The sequence below is a fragment of the Aythya marila genome, assembly GCF_965140915.1.
Source record: "Aythya marila genome assembly, chromosome: 1".
Taxonomy (NCBI): Eukaryota; Metazoa; Chordata; class Aves; order Anseriformes; family Anatidae; genus Aythya; species Aythya marila.
Genome location: NC_139042.1, coordinates 204128433 through 204151826, shown reverse-complemented (window position 1 = coordinate 204151826; position 23394 = coordinate 204128433). Strand labels below are relative to the sequence as shown.

Sequence of the window (23394 nt, the reverse complement as noted above, 5' to 3'; positions counted from 1 at the left end):
TTCTGAATATCTAAACCATCACTGAAGGTACATCTATTTGTATATGAACTAGAAGAACACACCCATGCTGGCAGATTTTATTTATTTTTTTTTTAATCAAGAACTACCAATGCCAGCTTTTTGTACAACTTTCATCTTTCCATGAACTATAATGCAGACAAACTTCCATGTGCCCTGGGGATCTATGCTCCTTACATAAAGCATCAGAGCTATTAATCCACAGCCAGTAAATGACAAAGATCTGGAAGCACTGAAGAGATTTAAGTCATTTCAAGCAGAAATACAGTTAAAGAGAACTGGATCTACATTCGTGGGCAACAGCCGAGCTGGAGCTGGCATCCAGCCTGTGGCCACTAAAGCAAGCACCCATGAGACACCTATTGCTCACAGGCATCTATGACTTCCTTTTATAAAAATTAAAAAGGAAGCAAAACTGCCATCCCGTTAACATTGCTAAAATTCACAACAAAGAAAGGAAAATCTGGGGGTATGTTCCTCCTGTCAATCATTCATGCTACTTTAAACAAAATTGGTTACTAACGCCAAAGTTAGCTTCAAGAACAGTCTGTTTATTTTCTTTGGCATCCAACTCAAAACAGCTGAAGAGACTTGCCTAACAAAGTTAGAAGAAATTACTTGTATTATAAAACAAGCAAGCCTTACCCTGCAGTGAAATTCTGCTTGTAATATCATACCCCACAGACCAGTCTCTAAGAGAACTGTAACACAAAGTCAAGGATGAACTCATAGTTTTGTCCTTTCCAGATTTAACAGCAGGCCTGGAGAGAGGGAGAAGAACACGCAGAAAGGAAGGTGATTTCTTTTAAAAACTTGCCACACTGAGAAGCCACACGGTGTTTGATGGTTGCACAGAGCAGGACAATTAGATATTAATCTGGTATTAATTACGACCATCTCAGCTACAAATAAAGACAGAGCATGTAGGTGTCTGCGCTGAGATGCACAATCAAATTGCTGCTTGAAATCTGATATGGAATCCAAAAAGCCTGCGTCAGTCCTCTGGAAAGCACACGAGCTATTTGAAGATGTAATGCCAGAGCAAAAAGCCAACCCGATGTGATAACCGGAAGGTAAATTGACGTCAACTGGAAATACACCCAGTCGCTACCAGTGCGGCGGCTGGCCCCGTGCCACTGACCAGGCAGATCTGTTCCAAGGCAAAAAGCTCCAGAAGTCCAAGCTTTTTCGACCAGCAACTTTTTTGCAAAATAAACAAACAAGAAAGACTCCCAGAAATTGTTAAATGATTTTAGGAGACTGCTGGAACCGAGCTCTAAATTCTGCCGAACAGCAAGCGTAGATCTGGCAGACCCACGGGACAGACAGAAGCTATTGAATTTTCCTTGGGTCGGGCATTAGGATTGCAGAGGAAGGGGTCACCATATTCACCCAGCTGGTTTGAGCTACCTCGGCTCGTATGTTAGATCATTAATGTGCAGAACACCAGTAAGTCCTGTGAAAAGGAGTAATTAGTTTTCAACTTTTTATTCTGTTTAAACCCTGCATGATAAAGCTACTTTTACCCCAAATCTCGACTCCACGCAGTCAGGAAATTCGTTCTCACAAGGTGGACAAATTCAATACTAAAGACTGAACTGGGAACATCAAACACGAAGAATGAAGGGACTCCCTATTCCTTATGTACACAAGGTACAGCCTTAATGGCAGTTCCTTTGGGCTGCTGGGTACAGTACTCAAGGCAGAGGAACTTGTTGGTCGTACCACAAACATTTTCTGTTCCAGCAACAGAAAGGCACAAGCAGCCAAGAGATGTAGGATATCTTTGGGAGTAGCTGACCAACGATACCCATGGCCTTCACAGGCACAAGGAGGCTACCAGAACACATGCCACAGGGAAACGGAAAGCACTGAACACAGAACATCATCTTATGTCCCAGGTGGCAGAGGAGAAGATAAGAGAGCACCAGAATCATTGTTGTGTGTTATAGGTTATTACAGGTCCAAACTGGAAGAAGAAAGTGCTGTGACACTGGAAAGATTGGGCAGAATTAGGCTGAGCCTCCTCGAAGTATGCTGCATGGGAAAAATCTCTTTTTCCAGCTGAAGAAAATGAGGAATAATTATGTCTTTCCTATGCTAGAAATAGCTAGAAAAGGTGTGAAAGTACTTGAGATATGGGACAGGCTCAGCGAGAAAGCACCAAACAGAAAACTTGCAGGCACAGCAATTGCACGTTTTATTGGACCAGAAATTCATGAAGCCTAACCAGAATTTACAACAGTCAAATGTGATCAGTAATGTTTGTAATTTTTTTTTTCCTTAATTTCAGTAACTTTACAATTTTATGCTGTGCTTATGCAAGAAGGCTATTCCCCTTAAAATAACCCTTAAAATTCCCCTTAAAATAGCTTTTTGTGCCTGTATAAAGATCGTTTCTCTTGATCTGCACTCTCTTCCTCCTCATCTACCCAACCACAGCACCGAACGCTTGTGTATTCTAGCTGGCTGCCCCAAGTTCCACGTGGAAATTAATGGCAGAGTCAAGTCAACCACCTTATCTGACACTTTACGCTACTTCTTTAATTCCTGCTGTAAAGTGACACGTACTGCGGTACTGGAATCAAAACAGGAAGTGGGAGCAAATTCCTGGAACAAATCAAAGAACATGCCTACAGGATAATATTCAAAACAGAGGAAATAAGAGTTTTAAGGTTTAGCGAGCAGCTTGCATTACAACCTACTTCCAGAAATGGATATAATCGAGAAAAAAAGTTCCTTGCCTCCCCCAGAACTATTTGATATTGACAAGCCAAAATGCAGCGTGAATAGCAGTTTCTATTCACTTTCTACCACACAACCAACCACAGACTCCTGACATTTCAGCAAGTTTATGTTTCAATTAAAGCTCCCAAAATACACACCAGCACGCTGGAATTAAAACAAAGGTCTAGTCTTCGCTATTAAGAGCACAAAACCTATTTTATCTGGATGTGTAGCTGCAAAATGCCTGTTTCTAAAGCAGTGCAATCCTTAGCATGGAGGAAATGATAGAGCAAAGTATCGTGCGCTGTTTGAGCTTTTCACACTGAATAAAAACAAAATGTAACAGGCTTAAAATCTGTGCTAGAACGTGAGAACACAGTTTACATTTCTTTATGAGACAAGGATCGTTCCTTGTTACCTCTTTTGTCTCCTCAGGGTCTGAGTGATCCACAGTTACGTACAAATCATTCTGTAGGTACTTCAGTGCACTGAGAGGATCAGTCTGAGCTTTCTCTTCAAACCTGCAACGAAGAGACACAAAACTTGAGCACAACTACTTCCTTTAGGGCTAAACACAGCTATTTCTACACGGAGCAAAACCCACCCTACAAAACTTTCAGCCAAATATTTCCAAACAAAACAGTATTAAGGGCAGCTCAGCCTCATATTTGCTAGAATGCGTGCTATCGAGCCAGCCTGAAACACAGAGGAGTGGTTTTAGGAGCTTTAAGGGAGTTACTAAGTATTGTACTCTTACTTAAAACACCCAAAAGCGTATTTATTAAGAAGGTGCTGTATATAAGCATAAAATATTTAGTATAGTTAATTTTCCCATGAGTAGAAGTATGCATAGCACCTCACATGAGGAGCATGGTTCAGACAGACAAGCCTCAAGCACTGCAGCCCCAGGGATATTTACATTCCTGACCGCACAGGAGCCTGGCTACAAGGAAGGGATGGAGAACGCTCCCCACTTCTGCCAGACAACAAAATAGAGAAGAATGGGGGTGAAAAATAAGTACTGTACTTCGATATTCCACCTTTCAAACAAGCATACACATGTAAACATTGGGTATGCATCATCAGTATTATATTCTCGCTTTCTTTGAATAAGGGGAAACATTAACTGCTGTGAACTCCCAAAGAAACACGCGCAGCCATCTACACTCAGAAAAGGACTCTGGGCTCAGCATCCTCAGCAAGCAGAGCTGCTTCCCTAGAGCACTGAGCTGGGTGAATAATCCTAAAAAGGATGAGAGTTAAAATTATCTATTTTTCCTCCTATCACCTATCTGCTGAGTACAGGATTAAACTCCGTGTTGTCATCTTCGGAGAATCACCAATGTGCCTTTCCTTGAAAATAACTTTGACAATTTTGAATTCCAGCAACAAGGACCTTAAAAATCACGTTCTTGGTGGCTTAACTGCTGTATATCAATTGTCTGACAAGAATGTAATATATTCATAATATACTTTAATTACCTTTACCAGATTGACAAGGTATTTCAAGTAAAAATGGGCCACATTGAATAGATTAAAGCTACCCAACTGATAACACAGTGGACATCTGTAGCTGACACTCCAAAATCATCTCAAAATTCAAGTTACTTTGTCCACAGAATGCAAAGACTATGTCTGTTACCTGATGTATATAACATTTGGGTAATTAAACACTACTTCCTCCAAACATTGATACAGATTTTTTTAGATGATATTGTCACAATGCAGAGAGCTCCAGCAATGCAGCCGTCATACCAGCTCTAAATTGGCATGTTTGGCTCCCTCACATACCCCAAGAAATGGGAAAATGGTGCATTAAACCTCAACTTCTGCCAGACAATATGTAACAATATTTACTCTGAGCGCAATTTATGCAAGTGAAAACAAGTAATTCAGAGCTGTCTCTGAAGGCAGTACAGCTGCATTTGCATACTACCACGGGAGTTAATAAATCTCACAGATTACTGGCAAGACTTGGATTTGTTTTTGTAGGTATTCTTATCTAATGCATCGCTAACTTGGAAAAAGCCTCATCCAGCTGCAGCGACTGAGAGTTGAGTATAGCAATTTGCTTGCTGCCTCAGAAGATACCATTAGTAAAAACTGACCTTCAACTCTTGGCAGGACCTGATAACGAAGTACTCTCACCAAGAATGCAGAAAAGAAGAATTTATTGGTTTCAAATCATTTGCTGAATCCTGAAAGGTCCTAACTGCTAGAGTTTCTTGCTTAAGGTAACCACAAGAGCTTGATTTTAAAAGCTGTTGCCCCTTAGCAAATATAAGGCAGCTCTGAGACATCCAGAGTGCAAGCACCACAGTGCAGCTGAATTCTGCGTAAGTGAGATCTTTCAAGAGGTTCTGAAAGAGAAACACTTGATGACCTCACCGTGGAGGAGTCTCAGATGTGCAAAGGAATTCAGCCCCCAGACTTCATTAGCATCCCTGGGAGCTGTTACTATCTCCTAGCACACTGCTTCGGAAGCACTTCCTTTTCTTGGGAGGTGACAGTACCAAAGCACATGTTGATGAGCAGCAGAGTGAAAACGGAATCTAAAAATTCTCCATTACTCCCCACACAATAGGCAGACTTGGTTTTTCAGTTTTAGAACAACATAGTAAAACCAGAGTGAAGTCAATGATTCCAATTTTGTTGTTTAGCCCTGCTCTACTGCTTTTAATGTTGAACTGTTCTGGTTTTTAATTTTTTTTCTTAACTGAAAATAATCAGCAAAGTTGCAGATCACCATTTAATCGGTGAAGTGATATTCACCAAAACAATTTACAAGGTATTTAAGTTTTAGAAACTTGAAGGAAAAAAAAATAAAAGGACTTCTGAGAAGAAAAATGTGAAACATTTTTTTTCTATACCTGTGCTTTCTTATGAGGTATTTGCAGTGTCTTAGCAGGTATTCCTTTGAAGGTCGACAGAGCTTCAGAGACCAGAAGTCATCTAATCTCATCTTTGGAGAGCAGGACTTGCCGGGATTCCCTCCAAACAAGTAATGAACCTACGCAAACGAGAGGCAGATGAAGAAACTGGCTGTTTATGTACATCCATTAAACAACGACTGTGTCAACATATTTGGAGAGGTTTATTCTGGAAGAACTCTCCCTTTTAGATAAGCTGCTCCATTTTATTATGAACCTCATTAGGTTTACTTTATCCCTTAGGAAATAAAATTCTCTGAAGTGCTTATATTTTAAGATAATAAAACATCCACAAACAAGGCAATCTCTTTCTTTAGGAAAAAATTATAAGCATAAATACTCAAGTACATAACATGAGTCGAAAAGGATCCGATTCAAATCTTGTTGCCCTGTTCCAAATCCCTGATGCAAACACCACAAACTGGTGGGTGACCAACCTCTTTTCCAATCCTGTCCTCAGAGAGGCCAAACTACCATCATCATGAGACCGTAAAAATTAAGGCACCTGCATTAAGGCCTTTCACCATTTAGGGTGAAATGGATTGTATACATGTAATTGTGAGGTGACTCCAGCAATCAAGACTCAATCTTTGAAGAAGAAAATTTTAAGCTTGTTAGGTAGACTGAGAAAAAGGGATTTTGTAGACTAATGCACTGAGTCCAGTCAGAGCACTGTCAGTGAAGGTACAATACTGAAGCACCAACTCCAGGCAAGCAGCATTTTCCTTGAGTCAAAGAAGACCACGATGATCCCCAAAAACAAGATCCACCAGCCAAGTGAGTGGGAAGTCTTAAAGATGCTCAAAATAAAGTGACAAATCCAGTCCTGCAAACCATAATCTTGGGAGATGACAATAGGCCTGCATCCCCCTCAAGTCCTGTAAGCTCCAGACAACCTTAATCTGTCTTGCAGACAGAAATATTTTCATCTTCTCTAGAAGGACAGATTTATTTCACCTTAATTTGGCAGCCTAGCTGCAAGATGTCTGATATAATTACTACCTGAGTAACACAAGGGAAAGATCTACCTGAATAAAGAGTAAAACAAAAAAAGGAAAACAGTAATGCTAAGAAGAGCTGAGAAAGGAAAACCTCAAATCTCATTTGGAGTCAGTGCCAACCGTTGCTGTGACTGATCATCTAGCAATCCGGAGACACCAATCATGGAAAGACTGACTACAACTGTACACAGAGTTCATTAGTTTGAAGGTAGCTCAAATGAAGTAGTCTTTAACAGCCCATCTGATAGCTTCAGATGCAACATCTTTGAAATGCAAAGCTATATTTGCAGAACGAGGCAAATCTCAAGGAATGTGGAAGCGTTAAAAAAAAAAAAAAAACGTTTCTACACTTTTTTTTTCTTCACATCATTTCGTATTTCAGGCTCTGAACTGTTGATATTAAACAGACACAAAGGGTCTTCAAATTCTGAGGTTCAAGAAGCTTAACAAGCTACCTTTCTACACAGCTTTAAAAATAATCACTCAAAACAATGTATTCCACATCCCACTGATGTAGGCTCTCCTTATTTATATCAGAGGAGTTTAGAAAGGTCATTTGAACAGAGGTTTCTAAAAATAAGACTCTTCAAAACAAGCACATCAAACAGCTCTTCAGATAAAGCTGGGCAACTGCCACGATTTAGAAACCTTCACAATAATTTACAGAATTCTGCTCTCCATCTCATGGTACTTTACACTTCAAGGATTGAACAGTATTTACAGCCTATCATTAATGCATGCAATGAAGACAAACAACGCAAGGTCTCCATACAGAAGTTGCACCCCTTCTTCCTCAAACTTCCCCCCTTCACCTACAAACCTTCCCGTATTTAATTAACATCCTACAGAATAATTATATTTGTCTTTTTCAGTTCAGGCTGTTTCAAACTGAGTTAAACAAATTATTATGTTTAATCACATAATATCCCTGAAATTTGAAGTAAATTTGTCACTAATTTAAATTCATAGATAACTGAATTACAGGAACATAATCCTTGGGTTTAGGTTTTATCAGTTAACTTGCACAATGCCCTAAGTTTGCTCATCAGTCATGCATACACTATAAACAACTTAAAGCATAATTAAGCAAGTATTTGTCCATTAAAATCAGATAGTTCTAAAGAATGATCCTTGCTTCTGACATGCAGGGGAAGGTAAGGCACTTCCTACATTCTTAACAGAATGAAAACAGTGTTCAAACACGCTTTCTCATAGGAATGTAGAGTATCTGGAAGGACGAATGCAACAGTTTTTGTTTTCTTTAATTTAAAGAAAACTCCAGTTGCTAGCAGGTTTTTAGATCCAGCCCTGGAAGATAATGCACAAAGCTTCAGGTGTTTTCAAGTACGAGAACAGTCAGTAGCTGGCTGCTGGACAACATCTGCAGGTTTAGTAAAATTCACTGCCTACATTTTGATTGCGTGTAGGAGATATCACAGTTACTTTGCATTCACAGAGAAAGTATCTTAACTGGTTATATCAAAACACAATAATGAGTTAACCGAAATTTACCCATCAGATTAATGCAAACACAAACATCAGACAAAAAACTGTATTAAACTGTACCACCTGTGAAGAATCAACCATGGTGGATGAGCAACAAAACTGAAATCAGTGTGTATGTATCTAAACCCACATACCTTGTGCAACTCATCGTATACCAGTTGATGGGCAAACCTTGGGCAGGGCTCCTCCTCCTGAAGGCTTTTACCTGGATTCTCTTTTGCTGCTTGGTCATTTTTATAGACACAAGACCTGTAATATATGACAATAAGTAATGTTTAGTACCTCGGTGGTATCTTCAGATGTTGCATTACTTGGGAGCAGAATGGTCACTATGAAATATTTTTCATTATGGAGAATAGCATCTTGGACACGTTACAGATACGGGAAACCTAGGCCACAAACTTTAACAAAACTATGATTTCAATCACTGATTTCCATGCAGGCTTAAGGTTTTTTTCTTCCAACTGAAGACCCATTTTTAAAAAAAAGGCACATGTGCCTTCAGAGTGACTGGCCTCATGTTAGAAGAGAACTTAAATACAACAATGCTGCCAGCTCCAGAAAGGGGCAGTGGCGACCAACTACCATACAGCAAATAGATGGAGGTGTTTTCTCAGAATACCAAATCTAGCAGCCACCTGATTTAATACTGAATCCAGACAGGAAAGAGCTGATAGCTCTAGCATGAACTTTTCTCCATCCCCATTCATAAAGAGTAGAACAGTTTCCTTCACTTCTAATAAACAGTACCACGTACGCTGGAATTAACAACTTCCATTTTGACTGAATTTGTTGCACTGACAATGAACCCTGGCCTTGAGCATTTCCTACAGGAAAAACTTAATATAAGGACTTCTCCTCCATCCTCCGGTAAAGGAAGAACTCACACAGCTTCCCCCTTTCATGCATCTTTTTTTCTAAAGACTCTGGGAGAGGTGCCTGAAAGGAATTCAGTTGTCTTTAAGATTACCAACCGCTGCATGGTTATAAGTAGTTACTGAGTTACTTGGGAGGAATGATTGTGTAGGATTGCTTTCTAAAGAAATCTGCGTGGAGGTTAGAAATAGTACTCCTTTCATCGACTTACCAGCTGTTCCTGACAATGTCATAAATCCAGAAAGAATTCCTTACATTCTCTTCCCGCTTCTCCTTGTCTTTACTGAGCCCTGACAAGACATGGATTTCGTTCAGTTCCGGATCAATGGTAGCCCTTTGAGTGAAACCTGTCATTGGAACTGACAAAAAAAAAGAAGTTACACACTAAAAATGCAGGAGGACACAAGAAGGGATCCGAGCACCCGACAAAAGCATTTCCCCCCCTCTGAACTTCAGCAGATTTTCCAATATCCAAGGTACAAGCACGAGATTTCATTTAACTAACTTCTGGGGTAAAGAGCATCTCAAGTCCAACCTCACTACTTAGTTTCCCTATTTTCCTTTTAAGTACTTTCACCTCTTCATCTTTCGTATAAAGCCAATACCGATGGACTGAGTGAAGCCAAGCCAGTATTTTTTCTCTCCTTCAGGGTTCTTGTTAATTGCCACAACTTAAAACTGTTACAGCACATTTCTAAAGAGGAGCTGTATAAGTCACCAAGCAAACCATTTACTTCTCGCACGTGCCTTCCAAAAACCACGTGAGAGGGACCAGAGGAAGAAACATCATCCAGAGGCTGACTCCTTCCTTCCCCCATAAGGACAAGTCCTGGGCAACTTCTCTGATTCCCTTCCTATTTGTGATGCCTGGAGGCACAGAAAAAAACATCCAGAGCTGCTGTTTCCTAGGGCAAGATTTCGGGAAACTGCTGTCTCCAAAATTAGAATAAAACTGCATTGCAACAGAGCTAGGCAATCCCTGCAAGATATGAATGGAACAATTATTATTAGCTCATCTGTAAAAGGAAGCATTGATTCCCACATAAATGAAAAAGCTGGAAACTCAAAAAAAAATTCAAGATGAACTCACAACTGCATAGCTCACAGCTTTGTGTTGCTTCTTTTAGGAAAAATATTTCAAGGAAAGGGTTGTCTTGTTTTGTTTCTTGTATTTTCTGAATAGTCGTGGTATAATTACCAGGCTATTCTTCTGCTCCACCTTCAGGTTTGGAAGTATGGTGAAATACTGAGGATTCCAGCAGTTTTCATCATAATTCCCCGAAAAAAGGTCAGCAAATTTGTTTGGCAGTCCTTTTTGTTTGTTGTATAATTCCCATTTCCTGTTTCCCTAGGCAACCATCCTTCCAAAATGTATTTGTGAAGAGCACGTGATCTTTGTTTACAGATCCTGTTTGTCTCATTTCTCTTTCTGGGTCAGTTTACAAAGGCTGGTAAAGGGTCCTGGCCTCCGATCAAGATTTTGGCATGAAAAATTCTCAGAACTCTTGTATTTTGCAAATTCTTCCCTGCAATTAACTGTGAACGACACACACGGCCTAGCAAACAAGCCCTGTGCTAATAAAGCCATTTAATATCGCTGTTTAAGAATACACAAACCGGTGTTTTTGTAAGCCTCTTCTGTAATAGGTTTTGGTCTCATGCTTCTCTGTTTTCATTCGGTGCGCCAGGAAAGTAATAAATGTCAATGTAAAAATTCTGGGCAGCATTTGGTTTTCTCCAGCGTAAGCCCTTACCAAAATCTTTAGTAAAGCCAAAAAATAAACATTTCTTAAAATGCTTAATTCTTATGTAAACGCAAGTAGAAACTGAAATATATTGGGGTATTTCGTTTTCAGAGCCCTGTTGGCAAACTCCTTGCTCATTGCTTTTATGGAAAAGCCTTCAGAACCCTATTTTGACCTTCAATTTTGCCATGAAGTTTAAAGGAAAATTCATCCAGTTTACAAGCAAATTGGTACAGAGCAGAGGAAAATAAAGCAGGGAACAATGCTGGCACGAGAACATCTACGTACCTTGTTTGAGCTGCAAAACCACAAGGAAGTTTTTTAAATCAGACTAAAGAGTACTGTGAAAGTCACCCAATAAAGAAATCGAGAGCAAGAAGACAATCAAAGACCAAAGATTATTAATTTTTTGGTAAGTATCACGTAACATGTTTCTTTGCATAGTCAGGGAGTGAATCGTTGACCCAAAAGGATTAAATCCGAGGCATATTTGAGATATTTCTGGCAGGAGAGCCATCTAAATTTGATCAGCAATGCTAATGCAGATGGCAAACGTCTACGCAACCCTATCTGCTGCTTTGAACATTCGAGACCACGCCGTGTTTTTAGAAAAAAGCATGCAAATCTTCAGAGCATTAATACCTCAGGCTCACTGAAATGAAAATTATTATAATCACGAAGAATCTGGTTAGCACATTACCATTGATACAGAAAGCATATGAAACCCGTCTACGGAAGTCTCATCCCTCCTCCTGAAATATTGTTAAATAAATGCATTTTGTACGTAGCTTTCGCTTGATTTTTCTGAAGCTGAAATTATTATTTAAATAACGAAGGAGGGAAAAGTCTCCAAAGTTCAGTGCCTCTGTTTTTTCAATCTTGGTAATAAAATATGATTCATCTGCAGTAACTGCAATCAAAACCAAATTCAAGTCGAGTAATTCCGAGCTTCCCTAAGTAGTACATTAATCTCCTCTTGAGACTGTTCCAAATGCAGGAAGTCTAGAAAAAATACATCCAAAAATATATATAATATGCATTTAGTAGGGGCCTAAGATGAGGAACAACTTGCATAAACTCTGACCTAAGTAACTGCGTAAAGCCCTACTGAAACAGTGCCTTAGCCCACACAAAGCTGGAATCCAGTCTTTTGCAGAAGCCTACCAAAAGTTTGATGCAATACAATTAAACAAAAACCCCACAAATTTGGTGAACAAGTCCCTAAATATAAATCAAAGGAAATAAGGCAAACTACTACACAGTAGGAGGGAGATGCTACGGTATTTTAAAGACAAGAGAAACATTAAAAAGACGTTTGCCAATGAATTCCGAGCCTTGATAGAGCAAAAGGGCTACAGAAAATCATGAGTGACAAACACTTCCACTAGGGGGTAAGAGAGCTTCATCGTTTGCAAGTGCAGCTGACTTGCAGTCGATGCTGGATGGAATTCAAATGATTGAGGTCAGCATATTCGAGAGGGACAAGGGCTGTAAACTTGCGAGAAGTCCCCGTGATATTTAGCTAATAAAACGTATGCTGGGATGGAAATTCCGTTTCGCATGCGAGACGTTCAATTGAACCTGTAACGGATTGCTTAGGATGTTTGGGTTTTGTGTTTGTTTTTGGCGTTGGTTTTTGTTTATTTTAAATCTTAAGGCTCTATAAGAAGTCATACCGCAGGATGAGAATCAGACCCAGTAATGCCAGGGGCTGCAGGAACTGCTGTTTGCAAGGTATTGAGTCCAAGAGCAGTACGAAGGGCTGCGTGGCAGTGCCCTCACTCTTCCACTTCTCTATCTGCCAAAATAAGTCAGATTTGGAGCAAATCTCCCCAATTTCACGCTGTTCGGAGCGCCTCTCAGGCCCCCCTATCACTCAGATCAGCTGCGGGCAGACGGCTCCAAGGACATAAAACAGCAACCGAGGACTTAGCCCTGGCTGCTCTGACCACGACGCTGGCCCGTCGCAGAGCGCTATCAACTTGGCTCCAGTGACAATACATCACTGATTGAAGAGGAAAAGCTGTACCAAGGGATTGCTCAACAGAAAGCAAGCCCAAAAGCAAGTCTAAAAGATGGAGAACGTTTTTCATGTGCTGTTGCATCTTTTTCCCCCATGATCCCATTAACCAGGCCAGCATAGGAAGGCAATAGCTAAATGAAATTAAGGGGTCTGAATCCTCTTTCCAAAACTTAACATTTCCTTTTATTTTTATGTAAGAAAAACGAAGAGCTTGTGGCCTCCGTATGTGAAAATAACAAGCAGCTACGCAGGCCCTGAGTTTTGAACACAGCCAGTTACATAAACAAGTAATAATTCCAGAAAAAGCTTTGATAAGATGCTGTGTAACCGTGTACAGTATAATTTCTATTTAAATAATAATGCACGGGAAATGCTTTTCTAAAACAGTGACACCTAATCATGCGACAGGTATGTTCCCGCTACTACAGTCCCTACTTACAGGCATTTATTTGATCATAGTGATCATTTCAGCAAGCTGAATATTTTTTGGCTTGTATGTGCAAACAGCCACAGTTGTTTCGAGCGCAGCGTTGGCTGCTGCCAGCATCTAAGCAAAAAAAAAAAAAAAAAAAAAAGAGCTTTTACAGAGAGGCAGAATTTGCAAAGCAATAAATTGGAGTTCACGCAGAGGTGGTGCTCATAATACCAGGCAGAGGTTTGGAAATTAAATCTCGTCTCTCTCATTGGAGGAGGAATTATGGCATGTTTTTCAACACGCTCCGAACACAGAGCGATGGCAAAACAGTAATATAAACCCCGTAGTCTGCAGAGCACTTCTGCAGGATTCACAAAGAATAGTTGAGGGAAGCAAGTTCATCGACAGAGCCCTTCAGGGCCACCTAAATTATGATCGCCTCCAAACACGTTGCTGCTAATCTCGCTGCAAGTGACTCGCCGGCATCCTCCTCCTTGTGATGCCTCATGATTAGAAGAGCAGGAGAAAGCTACATCACGTGGACAGCGCTGCTCACCAGCACCTGACACCTCCCTGATGGATTAATTGGAAAGGGGAAAAAAAAAAAAAAAAAGCAGTAGGTCAGCAAGTTACTGCATACCTCCACTTGTAATTCATAAAGCTGAAGCAGCACCCCTCCTGGATTTTAATGGAGCAGCCCCTGATGAGTGATAGGGAGAGCGTACGGGCCAGCTGTTGACACAGCAAGATAATGATTATCCTCTTGGATTTTTCATGATGAGACTGTGCTTGGAAGTTGGCCAAGGAGCAGCCAAGGAGACCGTTTGGAGCTGTTTGGTCGTCGTGTTGAAAAAGCAACAACACGGTGTTCAGCGCACAAGTTCTCTCCCAGGCTAGATGGGATTTTGGAGAAAACGGGTCATTTGGTAAATTCCAGTGGAGTTCTGCTGCTGTGCCTTCCCTGTAAGGCACCTCTAGGATTTGGTGTCTGCCTGGTCTCCTCTTCACCTCCATAGAGGGAGCAAAATATTTTGAGATGGGTTCAGCAAAACACCCCATGTTAAACGAGCATAGAAGGTCCCTCACACACACACCAAAAAAAAAAAAAAGAAGCTTTCCATGGCAAAATTCACCATGGCCACAGGCAATGCAGACCTTAAATTGAACACAGGGCAAGACAGGTCAGGTGTCAGAAACAGAAACAAAATGGGATATTCAGACCACTTGTCTGAATTGGCTCCTAGCTGTGTTTTCTAACTTGATTAATGTTTTTCTGACACTGTCTTACTTTACATCAGGATTTCCTAGACTGGGCAGCGTCGTCTCTGTCCGTGGTACTTATGCACGAAGCCTCAGCTCTGTTGGGTGCATGGCTTCGTGTCTGGAAGGAGCATCTGCTCCAGCAGGAGAGCTGGGAACTTCCCAGGTTGATAAAACAGGGGCAGTTTGTCCACGAGAACTACTTCACCATTAAAAGGAGCTGGAAGGACACATAGGGCTTGATCTCATTTGACTGTGGAGGTCGCTCAGTGCCAAGGGATAGGAGGTGATCTTGGGTCTCCAGCAGGAAATTCTCCTTCCAACCAAGGGCTCGGACATCATCTGAGTCGGGGCCAAGCTGGATTATCACAGGAACCTTGCCCACAAGTGTTCCCATTAGCTCCGTTGGACCCGAAACGACTGCCCGCGATTAGTCACGGGTTGCGTGCTGAGCGAGTCAGGCAAGCTGTCAGTGCGGCCTTCAGAAGACATCTGACACCGGTGACATCTCCAAACCACGCATATGCCTCGTAGATCTGCTCTGGCGTATACACAATGGGCTTTTTGTTGTTGTTCAGGGCTTTTCTTTTGGTTGGCTCTTTTGGTTTTCCCCATACCTAAAAGGGTATGTTCCCTGCCACACGTTTCAGTCTCTTCTCCAACCACAGGCTCTACTCTTCCACCACGCATCCTCCAACTTGTAACAGCACAGCCTTTCTGCATATCAGACTCTTTATCGCTGTTGCAGTCTTTTCCTCAGTCCCATTTTGGCCATTTGTCCAGCTGACCTGACAAATTCCTTGCTCCTAACACCTATCACAGGAGGAAGATAATCACCACCAGTGGCCTAAATCCATTTTGGTGCCCTCCTCTGGCAGCAGAGAGAAGGCACCAGGGTGGGGTTTTTTTGATGCAGTGAGGAGGAGAAAGCACCAGTGCTTACTCTGCAGAGAAGGCAGACACCAGGAGCTGCAAGGATTGCCCACGCTCAAAGCAGACTGAGCCACGAGAGATTTGCATTTGGGGATGGGACCAAATGATCTTTCGAGGTCCCTTCCAATCCCTAATACTCCGTGATTCTGTGATTTTTAGTAGCAAACAGAGCTTGTCAAAATTTGTTTATGTGCAAATCTATCTTTCAGAAGCTGTACCTTGGTCAAATTTGAACCTTTTTCCAAGGAATGAAAAAAATATGGCTAAACTTGCTGTAGTTCTTGCCCTGTATTCCAGAGAAAAGGAAAATTTCGGTGAGATGTATCACCCAGTAAGTGATAAGCCCCTCTCTCAAGCACATCACCTACACTAGAGACCTGCCAGGTTCAACACTTACAGCACAACTAAGAGCAGAAAATCACTAAATAGCATAAATACCTCATCCAGAAGGTCAGACAGCAGCAAAACCAACATATCACCATAGTTTTCTAGCGCTGTAACCACTCCATATCACCGATATGCCTTAACATTTACTACATTTTTTCATGTTCTCACTACTCTAATGGAAATTTTTAACAAACGACCAATTAAGTTTTCAAAAAGAGTAAAAATCAAAATAGCTCAACTAAGAATAGAACTGAATGCCACGCGCGAGCCAGGAACAAAATGTAATCACAGGACTTTATCGGAACATTTAGGTCAGGCATCCTCAGCTCCACTCATCGCACCGAGCGGCGCGGGGCTCTGCAGCAGGCAGGCAGGGAATCACTTTGTTCAGGCAGATCAAACCTTTATATATCATCACCTAACAAGAAGATGCTAAAGACTTGCTCTTTGGGGGTGAAAATAACGCTGTCAGCATTTACTCTCTTGTGTGTAACAGGCATTTTGTTCTCTTCCTGTGAAAATGCAAATATTCTCAGCGTTTTCTTTCAAGGGCTAGGGAAACATTCAAATCCGTTTGTTTAACTTTCCGCACACAGGAGAACAGTGAACTGAAAATCTACTCGTGAATTATTTCCAATGAGTCATTTTCTTACAGAGTGTACTCTTCACCATCCTGGGGCCCGTGGGAATTTGGAGGAGAGCTAAATTTTCCATATATTTTCTCTATATTCTCATTTGCTTAACCGAACCTTGCTGTTGGTGCTTAGAAGAAGAGCTTGATGTCTTCACTAGCCATAAGGCAAGCTTAATATATCTTTAAATCTGAAGCAAACACAGGGGCCACCTGAAAGTCACATATTTTTAAAGCTTCTGGCTACCAAGAAAAGGTCGTTTTTGTAAAGCAAAAATGGCAGAATGCTAGCAATTCCAGGTGGGGAAAAAAATAACCAATTCTTTAAATGCTCTAAGGACCACAAGCAGTGTGTGGGCGTGTGCAGAGCAGCATCAGGCAAAATGCAGGCACCTTATTAAGTAAGACTGTCAACAATACAAGCTGTTTCTTTCTTGGAAGCACTCAAGTAAATAAGTCACTCCAGAGAAAAAAATGTTTGGGTACTCTTCTCCCTCATTGGCATACCTAAATTAAATGAGCAAACAACTCATAACCATCAATAATTCACTTCAGAAGTTCAGCAAAATTACTTGTTCAAATTAAGCCTGATCAAAATGAGGAGGGAAGCCTACATTTCAAGGGAAATTGGCTTCCTGGGATTTTGGTAGCTGGAAGAACAGCAAACATGATCAGGCCTAAATATACATAATTTGAAAAACATTAATAGCTTGTCTCATAGCAGTACACAGTGCAACACAAGTTTCAGCTTCGGAGGCACAGCCTCAAAATCAGGATATCTGCAAGGGAGGAAAACGTGTGCTAACATATGCAGAGATCCTTTTTGGGAAAAGTTACCGTGCTTCTATGTCATATTTTAAAGAGAAGAGGTATAAAATCAATTCTTCATGCTTGTGTTACAAGGCCTTTTGGGTGTTTCTAGAGGGTTCTGGTGCATACAACTCTGGCATCCATTAGTTCCAGCAGTGTGAACCAAGCAGGACTGACACTTAGCTCCGGCCTCCTACTGTTGTTTAGCCCCAGTTTAGCACAGGAACATCAGCACAACGAGCAGCAGCAGCCTCATCTTTCTCGTCAGCTGTCCAGGCAAAATAACCTCTGCCCCTCTACTCCAGTTCTCTGTCTCCAGCCATCCTATCTGCCTTTCTGCATCTCAAACTGAGCCAATTACTTCTGTTTTACAGCATCTTTCACATAGAGATCTTTTTTTTTTTTTTTTAATTTTTGCTTCTGTTTTAGGACAGTTATTTTCCAGCTTTTTTCTTGTCTTTGCTGAAACTGCAAATAAAATACACTGTTTTTAACCATGCTGACTTTTTTTGTTTGTTTGTTTTCATTCGACGGGCATATGGTTTCACACATCAATTATTTGTACTGTGCTAAAGATGGCGAATATCAAATGTCACGGAGGACAAAAGAGCTGGCATAAGTTTAACCTATATACCAGGGAGTTCACTTGGGTACACGGGGCTAGTTAAGGATGCTAACCTGATACCACAGGACACTGCAGCTGGCCGCTCACCTACTTAACAACACGTTTCTCAGATGTACCAGTAAGAGGAAATTACTACGTAGTCATAGACTTACCCATCCCTGAATCCTTCTTAGTACCATCTGATATGATGTCCACGTGGTCGCTGTCTACATCGTAACTGAAGAAGTCATTCAAATAAGTCTTCGATCTCTGGCCACCAAATACATATAGGCAGCGATTTTTCTAGAAAGGAACAAAAGTATTTCTTTACTAAGTACTTATTTCTGTTTCACAGAAACACTGATAAATCAATGAGCAACAATTCTTTTTCTTCTAAGTTGAAAATCATGCCTGAGCTACCTGAGTTCCATTGATGTTCATTTGGTAAGTATTTTTTATTTCCATCTCTGCAAAGATTTGCAGTGGAACAATTGTGCGGAACAGTTTATTGTTCTCAAACTCAGTAAAAACTTTGTAATTCTTAATTGAATTATTGATCTTTCCATGAAGCCAGTCTGAGGGAGCTGGGAGTGCTCAGCCTGGAGAAGAGAAGGCTCTGGGGAGACCTTCCAGCATCCTGCCCATGCCTGAAGGGGCTGCAGGAGAGCTGGGGATGGACTGTGTGTCGGGGGGTGTAGGGATAGGACAGGAGGGAATGGCTTTCAAGTAAAAGAGGGGAGATTTAGATTAGATATAAGAAAAAATCTTTACTGTGAGAATGGTGAGGCCCTGGCCCAGGCTGCCCAGAGGAGCTGTGGCTGCCCCATCCCTGGCAGTGCCCAAGGCCAGGCTGGATGGGGCTGGGGGCAGCCTGGGCTGGTGGGAGGTGTCCCTGCCTTAGGGTCCCTAAGGGTCTTTTCTACCCTTAACGATTGTATAATGTCAGAAATCCACTAGATGGTAATTTCTCTGTTTAAACCAGGAACAAAGAAGAACTGTAAGAGAAACCATCCAGATAACCGACACACTTAGAACATAAAAATAAACAGCAAGTCAGGTTTATTACTTCTTTCAAGCTTGCCAGGTGGAAAGTCCTTAAGAAACTGATTATTTTTCTTTCAAATGGTTGTGAAAACAGTGAAGACGATCAATTGCCATCAACCATGCTTATAAAAACCTACCTTCTTACATTTACTGTGGACATTACTTTGCAAATCCTCTGGTTCTACACATTAGTTTCTGTGGCAGTGGTTTTTGAGAGCCATTAAAAACAGAAATGAAATTGAAAGCTGCGAAAGCACAGCTTTCGGTATGAAAATTCTGATCTCCTATTTGGAAGGGACAGAGGAAAAAACTCTGTAAGCTGTTCACACTGGCAGTTTTCAATTGGTGCTATCAGCACACATGTGAATGCCACACTGTTCGTTTCAGCTCTCTTCCTCACCGTTCTCAAGTTGGAATTCAACATCAGCACAACTCTGCAAACTCCACTTGCTGCCACTAAGAAACCTGCATGTAAATTCAGTGCAAAAGTGCCATTGCACTGCATCTGCCTGTGTAAGCAGGCAGTTGATGCAATTCCCCTCTGTAAGGTAGCTTTCAATAAAATAACACGTGGAAAGATAACGCAGAGCATACAAGATACTGACCATCCCTCCTTTATCACCCTGATCCTGCAACTCCCATCCTGCACTTAAACATATGGCTGATAAGCCCAAGTTGAAAAGGAATGGAAGATTTTTATTTTTATTTTAGTATACCCAATAATAATAAAGTGCCACACAACTCCCACCCCCCAAACCTCTGCTTTTCCCCATCAGGTTCTGGATGAAGAGCCAATAATGCTGTCTGTAGCGAACTTACCAGCTGCTCAGGAGAACAAGCAGCAGCAGGGTGCCTGCACTTCTGAAAGCACAACAGGTAAGCCCTGCACTAGCCAAGTTTACCATTCCTGTAACTACACGGGGTATTTTCTAGACCAGAAGATTCTAAGACATTTTACCCATTTCAAAAGGAAAACACTTTAGATTAAATTGAATCGGTGGCCTCTGGTTCAATTGCCACTATTAAATTAAAATCAACTACTTAGAATTCACCTTGCTTTTACTTGAAATTATATTCAGTTGAAGTCATGAAAGCTCTGCCTAAGACTTGAATTAATACCACCTGCACTTACCAAAAAAGCATCAGACTGTCAGTGAACATAAAATCAAGCGAGACAACACACCACTTGGGAGATTAAAGAGCTTCAGCCTCGCAAAAAAATCAAAACCAGATGTTCTCCTTAAGGTCAGGCATAATGAATCAAAGTATTGCGTGGATACTTACAGAATGGAACAACATACAGTGTCCTATTCGAGACTGGATATCCTCAGGTCCAGCGTTACAGGAATCCTCTCTCAAAAGCTTCCATGTCTGACACTGGCAGTCAAAAGCAAACAGCCCGCTGAACTGCGGTTCACTGGCTCTGCTGTCATCGACGCTGCCGTTGCAGGTCAGAATTCTGCCTCCAAAGGTATATATCATGTGTTTTTCAGAATCCATGCACATCTGGAAGGACAAGAGAAGTAGTTTTAAGCCAGTACATTAAGAGTTAAACACACAGGTTTAAGCATCCCTCCCTGTAAGTGCTATCTAGTTAGACAGTACTCTGCACACCTGAACCTCTAATAGAGGAAAAGAGCGAGAACATCTTCATGGTTGACAGGTATTAATCTCAGAAAACAGCTTCTTAGTTTAAAGTGTGAGTCTAATTTCAATTTGACCATTTAATGAGCAGAAGAGGGCTATATGTACACTATGTCATCTAAAAAATTTGCCTCTAGTCTCCGGGATCCACAGCCAATTCTGCCCCAAAGTTATCACCTTTGACAATGACTATGCAAGAGCAAAAAAAATCAAAGTCAAAAATCAAAGTCACTGCTAATTTACTGAATACCACACAATTGATCAAAACCCAACCTGTGATTTGTTGCTTGGATTTCATCCCAAGCATATATTTACTGTTATCCTCATTGCTTTAACATAATGAGGGGCAGGACCATAACTTGGCCGAAGATCCTTGATGAGACAGCAGCAGCAAAATGTTTATCCCCAATGCCCCAATTCAGGTTATGGCACACACAAGATGCACCACGGTACAAATCAAACAAAACTCCAAGTGATGTTTTTGGATGTGGTGCAATGGAGAGGGTTATAAAACACCAAGGGAAAAAAAAGAGCCAGGACTGCAGCAAGTCAGAGATGTTACTCAGAAAAGCCTACATAAAACACTTCTTGGGCAGCACATTTTTTGAAGGTTAAACAAAAACGGCTATCGCAGTAGGTACTGAGGGAAGGAAAAGGAAGAGCCCTAGACTGATAAAGAATTCAGGGAGTACATTCTTTCCTAGGAGACAGCAGGGAAAAAAGAAACAATTTCAGAAGCAGGCAAATGGTACGCAAAGCAGCCTTGCCAGCTGATCATTTACTTTTGCCTTTTGCCCAACACCTGGGAGACTGATATTTGTTATTAATAGAACAGAAAGACTGATTGGCTTTTGTTCTGCATACAACACACCTTATTTTTGGTGTCAGCAAAAATGCATATTGTGCTGGCAGACAGCAGCTTCGGTTATAAAACTGCTAGTACCAATAAAAAGTTCTTGGGACGCTTTAAAAATGAATACTGATGTGCTATCTCTTGGCCACGATTTATAAAAACAATTAAGAACAAAATACCTTTTTCAAGGACAAAAAAGCCATTGAGCATCAAATCAAATATTTTTTTTACTCATGTTTTAACACAAGGAGAGGTGCAGCTTTTCAAAAGGTTAGCAGCTACTCCTGTAAGATTTCAGTCTCTACAAAGCAAGCACATTCTACAAAATTTAAGAGAACTTTTAAGAGAACTGCTTTTGAAAGAATCTTAATCCTGTTGGCCTCATGTCAGTATCTTGCTTCCAGTATTCTCCTGAAGGTAGCACACCCAGCTTTGCAAGTTGTTCCCCAATGTCTACTCAGGAGGCTGGATCTGCAAAGCCAGCTCAGCAAGTCTGATTAAAACCAGATGAACTGTGCTTTGAGCTTTAATAAAATATGCCTTAATAAATAAAATGAATTACTTTGCAAGGGTTTTTATGGTTCTTCTGACTCAATTTGATTGGAATACCGGTAGTCAATGGCATCAGACAACGATGCTATTAAAATTTAACTGAGTGCAGCCCACAGCTTCCCTCATATCACTGTAACATTACCTGGTATAACAGTCTTAAATTTTAGGAGTCTACGATCAAAATCACGATCCATCAACACTGAGAAGGTGGTGCATAAACAGGAACTTATGCTAAAATAGTGCCGCTGACCTGATGATCAAACACCAGCTTTGGACCTCCATCCGCTGCGGTGTCTTCACTTAGTAGCATCCATGTGTTCGTATCGATATCGTAGCGATAGAAGTCACTTTTCAGGGACTTGCTGTTCCTCACGGAGGAATCCAGGTAGCGTCCCAGCGTGTAGATCTGCCTTCGCTGAATGTCAATGCACATTTTGTGACAAGATCTGGCACTGGGACCACTCTAATAAAGAAAAGAACCACAAAAATAAACAGTATAATACATTTAATACTGCTCCGGGTAGGTCTCTGCCCACCCACTCAGGGTGAATCAACATTAACAGCAACTGGAAATCCTCTGAGCATTCCAGAAAATGTGTATCAGGCAAATACAGCATTAATATATAAATAGTGATATAACAGGACGTTCTGTAGCTTCTGTGCTTCAGAAAGGCAACGGCAAAATAAATAAATGTTTACAAAAAGGTTTTATGTTAAAAGTTTATTGTAAGATTCCTCGGAGATCAGACCGTTTCCTCCAGAAGCGATTCTCAGAGGTACGCGAAAGCTACTTGATCTTTTAAAATAACAGAAGTTGATGCACATGAGAGGCAAATTAAGATGTCACAGCCTATAAATAACTGCCTAGGAAGAAGATTAAGAAGTGCTCTCTTGCATGAAGCTCTGTTTTATTAATAGGCTGTTTTCTAACAGATCATAACCAGGCACTCCCCCAAGCAACCAGATCCGGTAATGGGGCTGTGAAGGTAACAAAAGCACTCCCTGTCCTTCACCAGCAGATACGGCCACTCCAGCCTCCAGCTACAAGGAAGTTTCCCACGGTAAGCAAAATAGCCGTGAATTATGATCTTCAGAGGAGCACAGGGGGACACTGTCAAATTATTATGCACTTAACCACGCAGGGGTGCTCAACTTAAATGACAGAGTAATTTACTCGGTGACATGAAGACATGAAGAGTGCCTTCGTACACTCATCTTAAAGCACATAAGTGATGTTGTTGTGCTCCAAAACCCCAGAAATCACAACGTTTATTTACAAAAGATCGGATAAAAGAAGATAAATGGTGTCACACTTATGGATAAATCGTATTTGTTATATATTTCATCTTAGATTATGTAATTTCAGCGCATGTTTAAATGAGTGCCAGAACAAGGCTGAGCAGCTAACCTTGAAAATATTCAGAAGAGTCTGGAG

At 41.1% G+C, this 23394-nt stretch overlaps 1 protein-coding gene across 3 annotated transcripts in view; it reads right to left on the bottom strand.

The window, feature by feature from the left end:
* MKLN1 (muskelin 1) overlaps window positions 1-23394 on the bottom strand; it is a 100541-nt gene that overhangs the window by 14184 nt on the left and 62963 nt on the right. For all 3 annotated transcript variants that reach the window (XM_082769125.1, XM_082769124.1, XM_082769126.1), the window contains 7 exons: window positions 22210-22422; window positions 20195-20416; window positions 18040-18169; window positions 9270-9417; window positions 8317-8431; window positions 5616-5755; window positions 3164-3266 (listed from right to left, as the gene is read on the bottom strand). In XM_082769125.1, coding sequence (XP_082625251.1) covers window positions 3164-3266; window positions 5616-5755; window positions 8317-8431; window positions 9270-9417; window positions 18040-18169; window positions 20195-20416; window positions 22210-22422 — 1071 coding nt within the window. The remainder of the gene's footprint in view (window positions 1-3163; window positions 3267-5615; window positions 5756-8316; window positions 8432-9269; window positions 9418-18039; window positions 18170-20194; window positions 20417-22209; window positions 22423-23394) is intronic.